Source organism: Pseudorca crassidens, chromosome 11 (assembly GCF_039906515.1).
Source record: "Pseudorca crassidens isolate mPseCra1 chromosome 11, mPseCra1.hap1, whole genome shotgun sequence".
In the NCBI taxonomy this organism is placed as follows: Eukaryota; Metazoa; Chordata; class Mammalia; order Artiodactyla; family Delphinidae; genus Pseudorca; species Pseudorca crassidens.
Genome location: NC_090306.1, coordinates 86,616,484 through 86,637,033, shown reverse-complemented (window position 1 = coordinate 86,637,033; position 20,550 = coordinate 86,616,484). Strand labels below are relative to the sequence as shown.

At 40.5% G+C, this 20,550-nt stretch overlaps 1 protein-coding gene and 1 long non-coding RNA gene across 4 annotated transcripts in view; one reads left to right on the top strand and one right to left on the bottom strand.

Annotated features, from left to right (window-relative positions):
* The window catches only part of LOC137202330 (uncharacterized), a 57,464-nt gene that overhangs the window by 22,332 nt on the left and 14,582 nt on the right, over positions 1–20,550 (top strand). The window contains exon 1 of one of the 2 annotated variants that reach the window (XR_010932549.1): positions 9,504–13,841. The exons of the other annotated variant lie outside the window; for it this stretch is intronic. This is a non-coding gene — a long non-coding RNA (uncharacterized lncRNA). Of the gene's footprint in view, positions 1–9,503; positions 13,842–20,550 lie in introns of those variants that run through there. 2 annotated transcript variants of the gene reach the window in all.
* DRAM1 (DNA damage regulated autophagy modulator 1) overlaps positions 1–20,550 on the bottom strand; it is a 90,600-nt gene that overhangs the window by 59,765 nt on the left and 10,285 nt on the right. For both annotated transcript variants that reach the window (XM_067697727.1, XM_067697726.1), the window contains exon 2: positions 7,751–7,818. In XM_067697727.1, the coding sequence (XP_067553828.1) occupies positions 7,751–7,818 (68 nt within the window). The remainder of the gene's footprint in view (positions 1–7,750; positions 7,819–20,550) is intronic.

The following is a 20,550-nucleotide window of genomic DNA, read 5'->3' as shown; positions in this document are numbered from 1 at the left end:
GCTGCAGCCAGGAGTCAGTGCTGTGCCTCGGAGGTGGGAGAGCCAACTTCAGGACACTGGTCCACAAGAGGCCTCCCAGCTGCACATAATATCAAACAGCAAAAATCTCCGAGAGATCTCCATCTCAACGCCAGCACCCAGCTTCACTCAACGACCAGCAAGCTACAGTGCTGGACAGCTTATGCCAAACAACTAGCAAGACAGGAACACAACCCCACCCATTAGCAGAGAGGCTGCCCAAAATCATAATAAGTCTACAGACACCCCAAAACACACCACCAGACGTGGACCTGCCCACCAGAAAGACAAGATCCAGCCTCATCCACCAGAACACAGGCACTAGTACCCTCCACCAGGAAGCCTACACAACCCACTGAACCAACCTTAGCCACTGGGGACAGACACAAAAAACAACAGGAACTACGAACCTTCAGCCTGCAAAAAAGGAGACCCCAAACACAGTAAGATAAGCAAAATGAAAAGACAGAAAAACACACAGCAGATGAAGGAGCAAGATAAAAACCCACCAGACCTAACAAATGAAGAGGAAATAGGCAGTCTACCTGAAAAAGAATTCAGAATAATGATAGTAAGGTTGATCCGAAATCTTGGAGATAGAATGGACAATAGAATGGACAAATTGCAAGAATCAGTTAACAAGGACCTAGAAGAACTAAAGATGAAACAAGCAACGATGAACAACACAATAAATGAAATTAAAAGTACTCTAGATGGGATCAATAGCAGAATAACTGAGGCAGAAGAACGGATAAGTGACCTGGAAGATAAAATAGTGGAAATAACTACTGCAGAGCAGAATAAAGAAAAAAGAATGAAAAGAACTGAGGACAGTCTCAGAGACCTCTGGGACAACATTAAACGCACCAACATTCGAATTATAGGGGTTCCAGAAGAAGAAGAGAAAAAGAAAGGGACTGAGAAAATATTTGAAGAGATTATAGTTGAAAACTTCCCTAATATGGGAAAGGAAATAGTTAATCAAGTCCAGGAAGCACAGAGAGTCCCATACAGGATAAATCCAAGGAGAAATACGCCAAGACACGTATTAATCAAACTGTCAAAAATTAAATACAAAGAAAACATATTAAAAGCAGCGAGGGAAAAACAACAAATAACACACAAGGGAATCCCCATAAGGTTAACAGCTGATCTTTCAGCAGAAACTCTACAAGCCAGAAGGGAGTGGCAGGACATATTGAAAGTGTTGAAGGAGAAAAACCTGCAACCAAGATTACTCTACCCAGCAAGGATCTCATTCAGATTTGATGGAGAAATTAAAACCTTTACAGACAAGCAAAAGCTGAGAGAGTTCAGCACCACCAAACCAGCTCTACAACAACTGCTAAAGGAATCTCTAGGCAAGAAACACAAAAGAAGGAAAGGACCTACAATAACGAACCCAAAACAATTAAGAAAATGGGAATAGGAACACACATATCGATAATTACCTTAAATGTAAATGGACTAAATGCTCCCACCAAAAGACACAGATTGGCTGAATGGATACAAAAACAAGACCCATATATTTGCTGTCTACAAGAGACCCACTTCAGACCTAGGGACACATACAGACTGAAAGTAAGGGGATGGAAAAAGGTATTTCATGCAAATGGAAACCAAAAGAAAGCTGGAGTAGCAATTCTCATATCAGACAAAATAGACTTTAAAACAAAGACTATTAGAAGAGACAAAGAAGGACACTACATAATGATCAAGGGATCGATCCAAGAGGAAGATATAACAATTGTAAATACTTATGCACCCAACATAGGTGCACCTCAATACATAAGGCAAATACTGACAACCATAAAAGGGGAAATCGACAGTAACACATTCATAGTAGGGGACTTTAACACCCCACTTTCACCAATGGACAGATCATCCAAAATGAAAATAAATAAGGAAACACAAGCTTTAAATGATACATTAAACGAGATGGAGTTAATTGATATTTATAGGACATTCCATCCAAAAACAACAGAATACACATTTTTCTCAAGTGCTCATGGAACATTCTCCAGGATAGATCATATCTTGGGTCACAAATCAAGCCTTGGTAAATTTAAGAAAATTGAAATTGTATCAAGTATCTTTTCTGACCACAACGCCATGAGACTAGATATCAATTACAGGAAAAGATCTGTAAAAACTACAAACACATGGAGGCTAAACAATACACTACTTAATAATGAAGTGATCACTGAAGAAATCAAAGAGGAAATCAAAAAATACCTAGAAACAAATGACAATGGAGACACAACAACCCAAAACCTGTGGGATGCAGCAAAAGCAGTTCTGAAGGGGAAGTTTATAGCAATACAAGCCCACCTTAAGAAGCAGGAAACATCTCGAATAAACAACCTAACCTTGCACCTCAAGCAATTAGAGAAAGAAGAACAAAAAAACCCCAAAGCTAGCAGAAGGAAAGAAATCATAAAAATCAGATCAGAAATAAATGAAAAAGAAATGAAGGAAACAATAGCAAAGATCAATGCAGGGGACGCGGGTTTGAGCCCTGGTCTGGGAAGATCCCACATGCCGCGGAGCAACTAAGCCCGTGCGCCACAACTACTGAGCCTGAGCTCTAGAGCACACGAACCACAACTACTGAGCCCACGTGCCACAACTACTGAAGCCCGTGTGCCTAGAGCCCATGCTCCACAACAAGAGAAGCCACTGCAATGAGAAGCCTGTGCACTGCAACAAAGAGTAGACCCCGCTCGCCGCAACTAGAGAAAGCCTGCGCACAGCAACGAAGACCCAACGCAGCCATAAATAAATAAATTTAAAATAAATAACTAAATAAATTTTTAAAATAAAAGTGTTCCGTGGAGATCTTGCCAATGTCAGTACACATAGGTCTCCCTCATCATGGTATACAGTGAGATGCCATATTTATTTCATCATTCTCCTAATGATAGATTTCTACATTATATGTTTTTCCTATTACAAACAATGCTCAGTGAACATCCTTATATAGAAGGCTTTGGTGCACTTTCAGTGTTTCTGAAAAATGAATTCCTAGAAGTAGTATTACTGGGTCAAAAAACTATGCTCAATTAAAATGCCAAAAAGTAGCTCCAAACTGCTCCAAGACTGAGGCAATTCATACTCCCACAACAGAGTTTGAAAGCAATTCTGTATGCCCTGTCCTTTTAATTGTTGCCAATCTAACAAATGAAAAATGGCAACCTGTTTGTTTAATTTGCATTTCTCTGATAGTCAGTGAGATTGAGCAACTTTCAGTATGTCACTACTCATTTGCATTTCTCTTCTGAAAATTGTATGTTTATCATTTTTTAAATTTTTCTCTTGAGTTTGTTCATTTTTAATTTGTAGTTGCTCTTTATACATTATGTACGTTAGTCTATTGTCTGCTATAAATATTACAAATGTTCTTCTGGTCTGTTGTTTGTCTTTAACTTCATGAATCTTTCATCACTTAGAAGTTTCCATTTTCATCTACCCAAATCTGTCAGTTCTTCTATTTAGCTTCGGGGTTTTGTGTGTGTAAGTTTAGATAAGCTTTTCCATCCTAAGGTTTTAAAAATATTTTCCTATACTTAAATCCAAATCCTCTTTTTTTTTTTTTTAAGATTTAATTTTATTTATTTTTGGCTGTGTTGGGTCTTCACTCTTGCGCGCGGGCTTTCTCTAGTTGCAGCAAGCGGGGCTACTCTTCTTTGCAGTCGGGCTTCTCCTTGCTGTGGCTTCTCTTGTTGCAGAGCACGGGCTCTAGGCGTGCGGGCTTCAGTAGGTGTGGAGCGTGGGCTCAGTAGTTGTGGCTCATGGGCTTAGTTGTTCCATGGCATGTGGGATCTTCCCGGACCAGGGCTCGAACCCATGTCCCCTGCACTGGCAGGCGGATTCTCATCCACTGCACCACCATAAGAAGTCCCTCCTCTTATGGTTTTGTTCTTCATGTTTACTTCTTTAATTGCCATTGGCTTTTGTGAATAGTGTGAGAGCAAATTTAACTCAGCAAATTTAGCTTATAGAAAAAGTCACATAGATATGCAGAGATATGTTTAAAAGATATTCACTTTAGCATTGTATATTACAAAATGAAAAATAGCCTAAATGTTTAACAATAGGGGACTGAATTATAAATTATTATATGTCCATGAGATGGATATCATGCATGTGTTGGGATAAAGTAGATTTCTGTGTGTTCAATAGTGTTATGATGGCCATAATATTTTTTGCTGAATTTTTAAAACCAGTCTAAAGGCTAATCATTTATCTTAGAGCATTTTAAACAGAGATATTCGTGTCAGATTCTCCCTTGCCTAGAAGCAAAAAGCTACATTTATCACTTGCTAGTGATAAAATAATCTGTCTTCTAAATCTGGACTCTGGGCAAGGATGGTGTAAGAGGGCACTGGGATTGACTGACTCCTATTTCTACTTCCCCTTGCTCACCTCCAAAACCTTGGGAGGAGAAGACAACAAATGAGTGATGGGGTGAAACTCCCTCTACCAAGGAGGATGAACAAATTCTGAAGATGTCAAGTCAGTAGGTAGGGTTTCCAGCACCTCTGCCCTTTCCGCCCTACATCAGTAGAGAGGGCCAGAAAGTGCTGGTTATATGATGGGTCCCTGGCAAATACCTGATTGTTCTGCAGGGTTAAGGGTTTATGGAAAGAGCCCTACCTCTTCCATCCATATACCCTCATCACCCATAGGACTGAGTTTTTTAGTCTTTACATTAATTGGCTCATGAGAGAGGGTTGTAGCCTCTCAACTGCATCTCAGGTGCATTTGAGGAACTGAAAAATCATAGCTGAGTTGGAGACAAACTATTCCATGCTTCACCTTTCCCTTCCTCTAACAGGTGAGCTAACACCTTTGTCATTGGTTCAGAAGCTTTCGTGAGTATCCAAGTCCCTTAGAGTGCTGGTTCACAGCACATATGCTTGGGCCCCACTTCCAGAAGTTCTGATCCAGTAGATCTGCAGTGTGGCCCTGGAACAGGCCTTGGAACCAGCACCCAAGAGGATTTTCTTGTAAGTTACCTTCAGAACACACTCTGAGAAACACTAGCTTCTAAACTTTAGGTGTCTTTGGCTTAACGCAAATGCATTGGATATAAATCACAATTTTAGAAATTACATTTAAAATCCATTTCAAATTCCTGTGGCAAATTACCAGATAAAGTGAATAGTTCTATAATGAGGCCAAAAATAACTTTGGATTTCTAGTCACTTGAGTTCTTAAAGTAGAGCAAAACTGTAGTTGCAAAGGTTATACTTTTTAAAAAATCACGTAGACCAAGCATAAACCCTAATGTAAACTATTGACTTTGGGTGATAATGATGTGGCAATGTAGGTTCATCAGCTGTAACTAATATATTACTCTGGTGCGGGGATGTTGATAATGGAGAAGGCTGTGGGGGGGTGCGGGGAGCAGGGCATATATGGGAAATCTCTACCTTTTCCTCCAGTTTTCTGTGAATCTGAAAATGTTCTAAAAAATAATGTTTGTTAAAAAATAACAATAAAAGAGGACAGAAGCAAGAAGAACTACAATCATGCAGCCTGTGGAACCAAAACCACATTCACAGAAAGAGACAAGATGAAAAAGCAGAGGGCTATGTACCAGATGAAGGAACAAGGTAAAACCCCAGAAAAACAACTGAATGAAGTGGAGATAGGAAACCTTCCAGAAAAAGAATCCAGAAAAATGATAGTGAAGATGATCCAGGACCTCGGAAAAAGAATGGAGGCAAGGATCGAGAAGATGCCAGAAATGTTTAACAAAGACCTAGAAGAATTAAAGAACAAACAAACAGAGATGAACAATACAATAACTGAAATGAAAAATACACTAGAAGGAAGCAAGCAGAATAACTGAGGCAGAAGAACGGATAAGTGACCTGGAAGGCAGAAGGGTGGAATTCACTGCCGTGGAACAGAATAAAGAAAAAAGAATGAAAAGAAATGAAGACAGCCTAAGGGACCTCTGGGAAAACATTAAACGCAACAACATTCGCACTATAGGGGTCCCAGAAGGAGAAGAGAGAGAGAAAGGACCCGAGAAAATACTTGAAGAGATTATAGATGAAAACTTCCCTAACATGGGAGAGGAAATAGCCACCCAAGTCCAGGAAACACAGAGTCCCAGGCAGGATAAACCCAAGGAGAAACACATCGAGTAATCAGACTGAATAATTAAATTAAATTAATTAATTTAATCAAATTAAAGACAAAGAAAAATTATTGAAAGCAACAAGGGAAAAACGGCAAATAACATACAAGAGAACTCCCGTAAGGTTAACAGCTGATTTCTCAGCAGAAACTCTACAAACCAGAAGGGAGTGGCACAGTATATTTAAAGTGATGAAAGGGAAAAACTTACAACCAAGATTACTCTACCCAGCAAGGATCTCATTCAGATTTGATGGAGAAATCAAAAGCTTTACAGACAAGCAAAAGCTAAGAGAATTCAGCACCAACCAAACCAGCTCTACAACAAATGCTAAAGGAATTCTCTAAGTGGGAAACACAAGAGAAATAAAGGACCTACAAAAACAAACCCATAACAATTAAGAAAATGGTAATAGGAACATACATATCAATAATTACCTTAAACGTGACTGGAATAAATGCTCCAACCAAAAGACACAGGCTTGCTGAATGGATACGAAAACAAGACCCATATATATGCTGTCTACAAGAGACCCACTTCAGACCTAGGGACACATACAGACTGAAAGTGAGGGGATGGAAAAAGATATTCCATGCAAATGGAAATCAAAAGGAAGCTGGAGTAGCAATACTCATATCAGATAAAACAGACTTTAAAATAAAGAATGTTACAAGAGACAAGGAAGGACACTACCTTGGATGATCAAGGGATCAATCCAAGAAGAAGACATAACAATTATAAATATATATGCACCCAACACATAGGAGCACCTCAATACATAAGGCAACTGCTAACAGCTATAAAAGAGGAAATCGACAGTAACACAGTAATAGTGGGGGACTTTAACACCTCACTTACACCAATGGACAGATCATCCAGACAGAAAATTAATAAGGAAACACAAGCTTTAAATGACAAAATAGACCAGATAGATTTAAATGATATTTATGGGACATTCTATCCAAAAACAGCAGATTACACTTTCTTCTCAAGTGCACAAGGAACATTCTCCAGGATAGATCACATCTTGGGTCACAAATCAAGCCTCCATAAATTTAAGAAAATTGAAATCATATCAAGCATCTTTTCCGACCACAATGCTATGAGATTAGAAATCAACTACAGGGAAAAAAATGTAAAAAACACAAACACATGGAGGCTAAACAATACGTTACTAAATAACCAAGAGATCACTGAAGAAATCAAAGAGGAAATCAAAAAATACCTAGAGACAAATGACAATGAAAACACAACGATCCAAAACCTATGGGATGCAGCAAAAGCAGTTCTAAGAGGGAAGTTTATAGCAATACAAGCCTGCCTCAAGAAACAGGAAAAATCTCAAATAAACAATCTAAACTTACACCTAAAGGAGCTAGAGAAAGCAGAACAAACAAAACACAAAGTTAGTAGAAGGAAAGAAATCATAAAGATCAGAGCAAAAATAAATGAAATAGAAACAAAGAAAACAATAACAAAGATCAAAGACCAATCAATAAAAATGATACATAAACTGTAACATTTTACTTCACGTGAGATTGGTAATTTTTAATTTATTTATAATTATTATTGTGTACTTACTAAGAAATGCAGAGAAGTTTATCATAAATCCAAAAATACCACTCTCTGGAGGTGTTGTTCCTGTATCACTGAGAAAGAGAAGACATGTCCAAATTAGTAAAAAGGAATTCAGTTCAGGCATGTAATTGGCAGGTATTATATTGTGTCCCTTCTGGGTGTTTGGCCACTTTGAATTCCAAAGATTTGACCTGATTTTGTTCTAAAGTATTTTCAAGTTGGGCTCTGAAAAATTAAAAACTATTTTTTCTTTTTTCCCCAGTTTTACTGATATATAATTAACAAACAGCACTGTATAAGTTTAAGGTGTACAGCATAATGATCTGACTTAGAGACATCATGAAATGATCACCACAGTAAGTTTCGTGAACATCCATCATCTCATATAGATATAAATTTTTTTGAGAACTTTTTTTGTTATGCTGAGAACTCTTAGGATTTACTTTCTTAACAACGTTCATATATAACATACAGCAGTGTTAATTATAGTACCCATGTTGTACATTACCTCCCTAGTACTTATTTATATTTTAACTGGAAGTTTGTGCTATTTGACCACCATCATCCAATCCCCCTCTTCCTCACCCCTGGCCTCTGAGAACCACAAGTCTGGTCTCTTTTCCTATGAGTTTGTTTGTATGTTTGTTTGTTTTGAAATATAATTGACAACACTGTGTGAGGAAATTTTAAAGTGAATGGTGGTGGTGTTTTTCAGATGATCCCACCTGAAAAATCTGAAGTGTGTGTTCATTCTTGATGAGGAATTGAGTGAGACTATTTTTGGGGAAAAAAAAAAACCTGGTCTAAAACCACGTTTGAAAAGTCTACTATTTGAATATTAAATATACATAAACACATCATTTTAATTTTTAACAATATGATTTATGCATAAGAATTTACACTGCTGAAAATATGATAGAAGGCTGAGCAATAAATATTATTGATGCCTGTCAGTACTTTATGGAAATAGGGTATCAAGGGTATTACTCATGGTGATAAATTATTTTAACAAAAAAATAGCTTCTATGAGACATATTTCAGATGCAGTCTATCAATTAATTAATTCAATGAGCTGGAATGTAGCATTTGACATGTGCTAGCTTCTATTCATTAATGCCAAGGTTTACATTTTTATACTCTCAAGCTGCTTGCATAAAGCACAGTTTCAAACTGATGGCAAAGGCACTCCCAACATGAAACAACTCGTACTTGTCTTGAGTGTTTCCACGTTTTAAAAACAGCTCTGAAATTTAAGTACTGAAAAATGGATCAAGTTGAAAAGATGCACTTCAAAGTGTTTGAAAAATTCCACAGGAAGCCTGTGTGTGCAGGAAGCAGGAGTCTTTAAGCTCTGTGAACACTTAATATTTGAAGAGTATGAAGAGGTTAATGTTCCCCCTTCCCACAAATTCCTCTAGTCCCAATTACTTCAATCTCAGTGTCACTTGTACCTGTAAGAATCTGAAGGGTTTAGAATTTAACATTACCATTTTTCCTACAAATAATCTTCTTTCTCACTAAAGGGATGTTGGGGTGAAGGCTGCCCGACGTTTGGGATGCCCTTCTGAGCACAACATCGTCCTGAATGGGCGAGGAGGGGATGGGAACCAGTGATGGAAACAGCTGGTGGAAACAGCTCATGTGTGCCCTTGGGCAGCACTTTTTTTTTTTTTTTTTTTTTTTGCGGTACGCGGGCCTCTCACTGCTGTGGCCTCTCCCGTTGCGGAGCACAGGCTCCGGACGCGCAGGCTCAGCGGCCATGGCTCACGGGCCCAGCTGCTCCGCAGCATGTGGGATCTTCCCGGACCAGGGCACGAACCCGTGTCCCCTGCATCAGCAGGCGCCATCAGCAGCAACCACTGCGCCACCAGGGAGGCCCTGGGCAGCACTTTTGCCAGAAAATTCTCACAGGGAAAGGAAGCCTTCTATTCTTGACCTTAGGGTATAAAAAAGCAGCTACCCGATGACTCATGCAAGAGTACTTGTTGGCACAGGTCTGTGAGGAATCTGCCACGTGCCAGGAAGATTGTTGGTTGTGGAGAAGTGACGAGGATATTGAGGGGGGTAGGTAGGTGGGGGGACAAAGGTGCTGTAACAGGAGATGAGAAGATGCCCATACTTGGGAATGATCTGTCCAGGGAGAGCAAACCAGGACATATTTCAAGGGCCCAGGTATGCAGTCCACATGACATCGAACATCGATTCGAAAGCTCAGAATTTCAGAGTGATATTTTATTCTTGCTTATCTTTACATTTAAAACCATACAGGCAGAATCTGGGAATTCCCTGGCAGTCCAGTGGTTAGGACTCCATGCTTTCACTGCCATGAGCCTGGATTAGATCCCTGGTCAGGGAACAAAACAAAGATCCCACAAGCCACACAGCGAGGTCAAAAACAAAAACAAACACACAAAAAAACCCATACAGGCAGAATCAAAAGTGCTTTGCAAACAGCCTTTCCATATGCATTTGTTGAATGAATGACTATCAGTACTGGCAGTAGACACTACTTTTTGAACACTTACCATGCACCAGCCACTGCTAGGTGCTCACCATACATCATTTCATTTCATCCTTTCAACCCTGAGGTGGGCCTATTACCAACCCCACTTTATTAAGGAGGAAACGGGGTATTGGAGAGGTTATATAACTTGTTCCAGGTCCCAGTGCTATCAGATGGAGGGAATCTACATTCCATCTATGTGTCTGACTCTGCTTTCCTGCCTCCTCTGTGCTCTAACAGCAGGCAAGGAACAAAGCAATTAGAAGAATGACTGGGGGAGGAGAGCGAGCACAGATGTGCTGGTAAATGCTTAACAAACAGCTCTAGAGGGAACCTGATTTGTAACACAGGCCAATTTCCATGCTATAAATATTCCCAATATGTCAAAATTCAAGCTACCAAAATGCTGGTCACTGAACAAGGAGTTGGGAAAAAATGCACACAGTTGGCTCATCGTGCCTTAGTTCTATACCAGGAAGGTGTAAAGTAGGTTAAGACCTCATAGCTTCTCAGATGCCATAATTTAATAATAAAACACCTTTAAAAAATGGTTCTGAAGAACCTAGGGGCAGGACAGGAATAAAGACGCAGACATAGAGAATGGACTTGAGGAAATGGGGAGGTGGAAGGGTAAGCTGGGACGAAGTGAGAGAGTGGTATGGACATATATACACTACCAAATGTAAAACCGATAGCTAGTGGGAAGCAGCCGCATAGCACAGGGAGATCAGCTCGGTGCTTTGGGACCACCTAGAGGGGTGGGATAGGGAAGGTGGGAGGGAGACGCAAGAGGGAGGAGATATGGGGATATATGTATACGTATAGCTGATTCACTTTGTTATAAAGCAGAAACTAACACACCATTGTAAAGCAATTATACTCCAATGAAGATGTTAAAAGAATAAACTGGAAACTAATACTACATTGTAAATCAACTATATTTCAATAAAATTTTTTTTAAATTAAAAAAAATAATAAGAAAACACCTTTGGGCTTCCCTGGTGGCACAGTGATTAAGAATCCGCCTGCTAATGCAGGGGACATGGGTTTGAGCCCTGGTCCGGGAAGATCCCACATGCCGCGGAGCAACTGGGCCCGTGTGCCACAACTACTGAGCCTGCCCTCTAGAGCCCGCGAGCCACAGCTACTGAAGCCCGCATGCCTAGAGCCTGTGCTCCGCAACAAGAGAGGCCACCGCAATGAGAAGCCCAACCACCGCAAGGAAGAGTAGCCCCCACTCACCGCAATTAGAGAAAGCCCGCGCGCAACAACAAAGAGCCAACGCAGCCAAAAATAAATAAAGAAAATTTTTAAAAAAAGCAAAAAAAAACACCTTTGACAATTATTCACCACCATGGTCTGATTTTCTTTCAGGATTACTCAGTCTATAACACCCACCATCAATGCATGAGTACCAATGGGCCTACATTCCTACGCTTGGCACTACAACATAGGAAACATCAATACTACAAACATAGGGGAAAATATGAATGCACTGTATTCATAACCAGTTGTTTGATTAAATGAAATCATCTTTTAAAAAGTTTTTATTTGGCTGCAAAAATAACCATAAACTTTATCCACTCATCAACAAAATATTTATGGGACACCTACCATGTGTTAGTACAATCTGAGTCACAAATTTCCCTATTTATCAGGTAAGAGTGGTCAGTGTGTGATTTATTTCCATTAAGTGACAAAGTGGTACCTAAACTACATTTGGTGATTTTTAAAATTTTATTTATTTATTTATTTGGCTGCGCCAGGTCTCAGTTGCAGCATGCAGGATCCAAATCCCTCACCGGTGATTGAACCCAGGCCCCCTGCATTGGGAGCATGGAGTCGTTACCACTGGACACCAGGGAAGTCCCCCATTTGGTGAAATTTTGCTTAAGAATATTTCAAGAGGGGGGCTTCCCTGGTGGCGCAGTGGTTAAGAATCCGCCTGCCGATGCAGGGGACACAGGTTCGAGCCCTGGTCCAGGAAGATCCCACATGCCACAGAGCAACGAAGCCCATGCGGCCAACTACTGAGCCTGCGCTCTAGAGCCCTGCGAGCCACAACTACGGAAGCCCGCGTGCCTAGAGCCCATGCTCTGCAACAAGAGAAGCCACCGCAATGAGAAGCCCGCGCACCACGACAAAGAGTAGCCCCCGCTCACCACAACTAGAGAAAGCCTGCGCGCAGCAAAGAAGACCCAACACAGCCAAAAATAAATAAAATTAATTAATTAAAAAACAATTTAAGATATAAACAACAAAGTCCTACCATATAGCATAGGGAACTATATTCAATATCCTGTGATAAACCATACTGGAAAAGAATATGAAAAAGAATGTGTGTATATATATATATATATATATATATATATATGTATAACTGAATCATTTTGCTGTACAGTTGAAATTAACACAACATTGTAAATCAACTATATGTCAATAAAATTTTGTATAAAATTTAAAAAGAAAAAGAGTATTTCAAGAAAATTTCCAGGGAATTCCCTGGTGGTCCGGTGGTTAGGACTTTGTGCTTTCACTGCTGAGGGCATGGGTTCAGTCCCTGGTCAGGGAACTATGAACCTGCAAGCCATGCAGCTTGCAGCGGCCAAAAAAAAAAAAAAAAAAGAAAGAAAAGAAAAAAGAAAGAAAACTTTCCAAGCAGAAAATGAAACTGTGGCCACTTCTAAGAACTTTTAAGGATAGTAGTGGTTGCCTACTATCGTTAATACAAACAGAAGGCTCCCTCTTTCATCTCAGCCACTGACATGCCATGCTGACTAAGGAAGACCCAGAAACTTAGGGGCCGCGTGCCACGCAGTCATGCCATGGCTGCATCATCAAACGTCGGAAGCACCCAGAGGCCTGGGTAACGCGGATGGCATCCATCACCACAGGATCAGCTTTGACAAATATCACCGAGGTTACTTTGTGAAAGTTGGAATGAGGCATCACCACTTAAAAGAGGAATCGGAGCTTCTGCCCCACTGTCAACAATGATAAACTGTGGACCTTGATCAGTGAGCAGACACGGGGGAAATGCTACCAAAAACAAGACTGGAGGTGCTCCGATTATTGATGTGGTGTGATCAGGCAGTTCTGGAGAAGAGAAAGTTCCCAAAGCAGCCTGTAATTGTAAGCAGGTAGAGTAGGGGGGCCCTGGAGGAAAAGAACCAGATATAGCTTTTTGACATTAGAGAAGCCATTTAGCCCTAAACCATTTTGTGATCTAAGCCTGGCTGCAATGCTTGCCCTTGAACAGGTCTCAGCAGTAATGATCTTAAGGGAACAAAGGAACAAACAACTGTTACTAGGCAAGGTGAGTAACAATAGCAAAGATAATAAGTCAGTTGTAAAGACTCCCAGTTCTGTTTCAATGGTAAAGATTAGCCTGAAGCACTTTCTGGAACTGTTTCACAGAATTTAAACCCCTCTGGAGGGCTCATCCACCAGATCCACTGGAACCTGAGCGATGAGAATGTCGACCTTTTCTGATCCTCCTGACATCAACTGACTAAAGCTTGGACATTGTCGACCTTTGCCCCAATTCTATGCTGAATTCTCCTCTGTTCAAGCCCCTTCATGAGTACTCAGGTAACCTAGCTTAAAGCTTCCCCAGTGTTGCTGTTTGGGGAGACTCTGCTTTGGGAAAGATCCCTGGTGTTCTCCTTACTTGCTGCAAGTAATAAATCCTTCCTTCTTCCATTGTTTGGCTTGGCTGTGTCTTCTGGCTTGACACCTACCAAGAGGTGAACCCACTTTTTGGGGTAACATTGTCATGAAGGTTAAATTCTTCAGCAGAAGAGGTGAGGAGAATATTAAGGGTGTGTGTGTGTGTGTGTGTGTGTGTGTGTGTGTGTGTGTTGGGGGACGGCGTGGGGGAGTGGCTCTGTCCTGGTAGCTTGAAGTCACATGGAGGGAGATTTTTAAATGTTAACAAGTGGGCTTCCCTGGTGGCACAGTGGTTGAGAGTCTGCCTGCTGATGCAGGGGACACGGGTTTGTGCCCTGGTCTGGGAAGATCCCACATGCCGCGGAGCAGCTAGGCCCGTGAGCCATGGCCGCTGAGCCTGCACGTCCGGAGCCTGTGCTCCGCAATGGGAGAGGCCACAGCAGTGAGAGGCCCGCGTACCGCAAAAAAAATAAAAAAATAAAAAATAAATGTTAACAAGTGATTTTCTTTAAAAATAATATATGTATATATTTTTTCATATATATATATATATACACACATATATACATATATATATATATATGAAAACCTCTCTTACCTTAAAATGTTCTTTTCAGTCTTTCTTTTGGTCTCCAAGCTATTATTTTACATCATAAGTAAATACTGTATCACACCTTCCACCTGACACTGGAATCCAGATGAACATAACACCAAGGGGGTGCCAAGAGAACCTGTTGGTAGCCTCTTTTTCTTTTACATTTTTTATGCTCACAGTAAATGATCATATTGTGCAAAGGCAGAGGTAGTAGGATTTGGTTGGCACAGCTGTACTTGGGCACCTGATTCAGGAAAATGGAGAATGAATGCCATGCCAAAGCAGTTGCCTCCCAATGTGGCAGAAGTAGTCCCCTTACCCAACTCCCACGACATCATTCTGTATCACATGGCTTAAAGACCTGGCCCAGATCCATCCACGTCCTCACTTGCCTCCTAGTAAATGAGGCACTTCCTGGAAACTGTACAGGGGGATAGGAACTAATTGTTCATTTGCATGTGGCTTAGAAGCTGTTGAGGCTGTTATGTGTACACACTTGTGCCTAGGAAATCAATTTACAACTATATGTACTGTGTTTAGATTTCTACAAGTTTTGTTCATCACGGAAAATTCCAAGCGGTTTATCTAACACCTTTCTCCGAACTAATTTATGATGTTAAGCCACTTCATAATCACTTGGTCCTCAAAGGGATAAAAACAATACAAATAAGACGTGCATAGGTTCAAGATGGCGGAGTAGAAGGACGTGTGCTCACTCCCTCTTGCGAGAGCACCAGAATCACAGCTAACTGCTGAGGAATCATCAACAGGAAGACACTGGAACTCACCAAAAAAGATACCCCACATCCGAAAACAAAGGAGACACTGCAATGAGACAGTAGGAGGGGCGCAATCACAATAAAATCAAATCCCATAGCTGCTGGGTGGGTGACTCACAGACTGGAGAACAATTTTACCACAGAAGTCCACCCAATGGAGTGAAGGTTCTGAGCCCCACGTCAGGCTTCCCAACCTGGGGGTCTAGCAACGGGAGGAGGAATTCCGAGAGAATCAGACTTTGAAGGCCAGCGGAATTTGATTGCAGAACTTCAACAGGACTGGGGGAAACAGAGTCTCCACTCTTGGAGGGCACACACAAAGTAGTGTGTGCATCAGCACCCAGGGGAAGGAGCAGTGACCCCATAGGAGACTGAACCAGACCTACCTGCTAGTGTTGGAGGGTATCCTGCAGAGGTGGGGGGTGGCTGTGTCTCACCGTGAGGACAAGGACACTGGCAGCAGAAGTTCTGGGAAGTACTCCTAGGTGAGAGCCCTCCCAGAGTCCACCATTAGCTCCACCAAGAGCTGAGTAGGCTCCAGTGCTGGTTTGTCTCAGGCCAAACCGACAGGGAGGGAACCCAGCCCCATCCATCAGCAGACAAGCATACTAAAGTTTTACTGAGCTCTGCCCACCAGAGCAACACCCAGCTCTACCCATCACCAATCCCTCCCATCAGGAAGCTTGCACAAGCCTCTTACATAGCCTCATCCACCAGAGGACAGACAGCAGAAGCAAAAAGAACTACAATCCTGCAGCCTGTGGAAGGAAAACCACATTCACAGAAAGACAGACAGGATAAAAAGTCAGAGGGCTATGTACCAGATGAAGGAACAAGATAAAACCCCAGAAAAACAACTGAATGAAGTGGAGATAGGCAACCTTCCAGAAAAAGAATTCAGAAAAATGATACTGAAGATGATAAGGACCTCAGAAAAAGAATGGAGGCAAGATTGAGAGGAAGCAAGAAATGTTTCATAAAGACCCAGAAGAATTAAAGAACAAACAGAGATCAACAATACAATAACTGAAATGAAAAATACACTACAAGGAGTCAATAGCAGAATAACTGAGGCAAAAGAACGGATAAGTGACCTGAAAAACAGAATGGTGGAATTCACTACTAAGGAACAGAATAAAGAAAAAAGAATAAAAAGGAATGAAGACAGCCTAAGAGACCTCTGGGACAACATTAAACACAACAACATTCGAATTATAGGGGTCCCAGGAGAAGAGAGAGAGAAAGGACCTGAGAAAATATTTGAAGAGATTATAGTCAAAAACTTCCCTAACATGGGAAAGGAAATAGCCACCCAAGTCCAGGAAGCACAGAGAGTCCCAGGCAGGATAAACCCAAGGAGAAACACACCAAGACACATAGTAATCAAATTGCCAACGATTAAAGACAAAGAAAAATTATTGGAAGCAACGAGGGGAAAACGGCAAATAACATACAAGGGAACTCCCATAAGGTTAACAGCTGATTTCTCAGCAGAAACTCTACAAGCCAGAAGGGAGTGGCACAGTATATTTAAAGTGATGAAAGGGAAAAACCTACAACCAAGATTACTCTACCCAGCAAGGATCTCATTCAGATTCGATGGAGAAATCAAAAGCTTTACAGACAAGCAAAAGCTAAGAGAATTCAGCACCAACCAAACCAGCTCTACAACAAATGTTAAAGGAACTTCTCTAAGTGGGAAACACAAGAGAAGTAAAGGACCTACAAAAACAAACCCATAACAGTTAAGACAACGGTAATAGGAACATACATATCAATAATTACCTTAAACCTGACTGGAATAAATGCTCTAACCATAAGACACAGGCTTGCTGAATGGATACGAAAACAAGACCCATATATATGCTGTCTACAAGAGACCCACTTCAGACCTAGGGCCACATACAGACTGAAAGTGAGGGGATGGAAAAAGATATTCCATGCAAATGGAAATCAAAAGGAAGCTGGAGTAGCAATACTCATATCAAATAAAACAGACTTTAAAATAAAGAATGTTACAAGAGACAAGGAAGGACACTACCTTGGATGATCAAGGGATCAATCCAAGAAGAAGACATAACAATTATAAATATATATGCACCCAACACATAGGAGCACCTCAATACATAAGGCAACTGCTAACAGCTATAAAAGAGGAAATCGACAGTAACACAAAAATAGTGGGGGACTTTAACACCTCACTTACACCAATGGACAGATCATCCAGACAGAAAATTAATAAGGAAACACAAGCTTTAAATGACAAAATAGACCAGATAGATCTAATTGATATTTATAGGACATTCTATCCAAAAACAGCAGATTACACTTTCTTCTCAAGTGCACAAGAAACATTCTCCAGGATAGATCACATCTTAGGTCACAAATCAAGCTTCGGTAAATTTAAGAATATTGAAATCATATCAAGCATCTTTTCCAACCACAATGCTATGAGATTAGAAATCAACTACATGGGAAAAAATGTAAAAAACACAAACACATGGAGGCTAAACAATACGTTACTAAATAACCAAGAGATCACTGAAGAAATCAAAGAGGAAATCAAAAAATACCTAGAGACAAATGACAACGAAAACACGGCAATCCAAAACCTATGGGATGCAGCAAAAGCAGTTCTAAGAGGGAAGTTTATAGCAATACAAGCCTACCTCAAGAAACAAGAAAAATCTCAAATTTTGAAATCTCAAAATCAAAATATCTCAAAACTTACACCTAAAGGAACTAGAGAAAGAAGAACAAACAAAACCCAAAGTTAGCAGAAGGAAAGAAATCATAAAGATCTGAGCAGAAATAAATGAAATAGAAACAAAGAAAGCAATAGCAAACATCAATAAAACTAAAAGCTGGTTCTTTGAGAAGTTAAACAAAACTGATAAACTATTAGCCAGACTCATCAGAAAAAGAGGGAGAGGACTCAAATCAATAAAACCAGAGGGCTTCCCTGGTGGTGCAGTGGTTGAGAGTCCGCCTGCCAATGCAGGGGACACAGGTTCGTGCCCTGGTCCAGGAAGGTCCCACATGCCGCGGAGCGGCTGGGCCCGTGAGCCATGGCCGCTGAGCCTGCAAATCCAGAGCCTGTGCTCCACAATGGGAGAGGCCACAACAGTGAGGCCCACGTACCACAAAAAAACAAACAAACAAAAAAACTAGAAATGAAAAAGAAGTTACAATGGACATCGCAAAAATACAAAGCATTCTAGGAGACTACTACAAGCCAATAAAATGGACAACCTGGAAGAAATGGACAAATTCTTAGAAAGGTATAAACTTCCAAGACTGAACCAGGAAGAAATAGAAAATATGAAAAGTCGAATCACAAGTAATGAAATTGAAACTGTGATTAAAAATCTTTCAACAAACAAAAGTCCAGGACCAAATGTCTTCACGGGTGAATGCTATGAAACATTTAGAGAAGAGCTAACACCCAACCTTCTCAAACTCTTCCAAAAAATTGCAGAGGAAGGAACACTTCCAAACTCATTCTATGAGGCCACCATCACCCTGATACCAACACCAGACAAAGATACTACAAGAAAAGAAAATTACAGACCAATATCACTGATGAATATAGATGCAAAAATCCTCAACAAAATACTAGCAAACAGAATCCAACAACACATTAAAAGGATCAAACACCATGATCAAGTGGGATTTACCCCAGGAATGCAAGGATTCTTCAATATATGCAAATCAATCAATGTGATACACCATATTAACAAATTGAAGAATAAAAACCATATGATCATCTCAATAGATGCAGAAAAAGCTTTTGACAAAATTCAACACCGATTTATGATAAAAACTCTCCAGAAAGTGGGCATAGAGGGAACCTACCTCAACATAATAAAGGCCATATATGACAAACCCCCAGCAAACATCATTCTCAATGGTGAAAAACTGAAAGCATTTCCTCTAAGATCAGGAACGAGACAAGGATGTCCACTCTCACCACTATTATTCAACATAGTTTTGAAGTTCTAGCCACGGCAATCAGAGAAGAAAAAGTAATCCAAACTGGAAAAGAGGACGTAAAACTGTCACTGTTTGCAGATGACATGATACTACACATAGAGAATCCTAAAGATGCCACCAGAAAACTACTAGAGCTAATCAATGAATCTGATAAAGTTACAGGATGAAAAATTAATGCACAGAAATCTCTTGCATTCCTATACGTTAACAACGAAAGATCAGAAAGAAAAATTAAGGATACAATCCCATTCACCATTGCAACAAAAAGAATAAAATACCTAGGAATAAACCTACCTAAGGAGGTAAAAGACCTGTACTCAGAAAACTATGAGACACTGATGAAAGAAATCAAAGATGACACAAACAGATGGAGAGATATACCATGCTCTTCGATTGGAAGAATCAATATTGTGAAAATGACTCTACTACCCAAGGCAATCTACAGATTCAGTGCAATCCCTATCAAATTACCAATGGCATTTCTTACAGAACTAGAACAAAAAATCTTAAAATTTGTATGGAGTCACAAAAGACCCCAAATAGCCAAAGCACTTTTTTATTTTTAACTTTCTTTTTTTTAAAAATAAATTTATTTATTTATTGGCTGCGCTGGGTCTTCGTTGCTGTGTGCGGGCTTTCTCTAGTTGCAGTGAGTGGGGACTACTCTTTGTTGTGGTGTGCGGGCTTCTCTTGTTCTGGAGCACAGGCTCTAGGCACGTGGGCTGCAATAGTTGTGGGGCGCAGGCTCAGTAGTTGTGGCTCATGGGCTCTAGAGCACAGGCTCAGTAGTTGTGGCACACAGGCTTATTGCTCCATGGCATGTGGGATCTTCCTGGACCAGGGTTTGAACCCATGTCCCCTACACTGGCAGGCGAATTCTTAACCACTGCATCACCAGGGAAGTCTCACCAAAGCAGTCCTGAAGGAAAAAAATGGAGCTGGAGGAATCAGACTCCCTGACTTCAGACTATACTACAAAGCTACAGTAATCAAGAAAATATGGTACTGGTACAAAAACAGAAATATAGATCAATGGAACAGGATAGAAAGCCCAGAGATAAATCCACGCACCTATGGTCAACTAATCTATGACAAAGGAGGCAAAAATATACAATGGAGAAAAGACAGCCTCTTCAGTAAGTGGTGCCTGGAAAACTGGACAGCTACATGTAAAAGAGTGAATTTAGAACATTCCCTAAAACCATACACAAAAATAAATTCAAAATGGATTCATGACCTAAATGTAAGACCGGACACTATAACT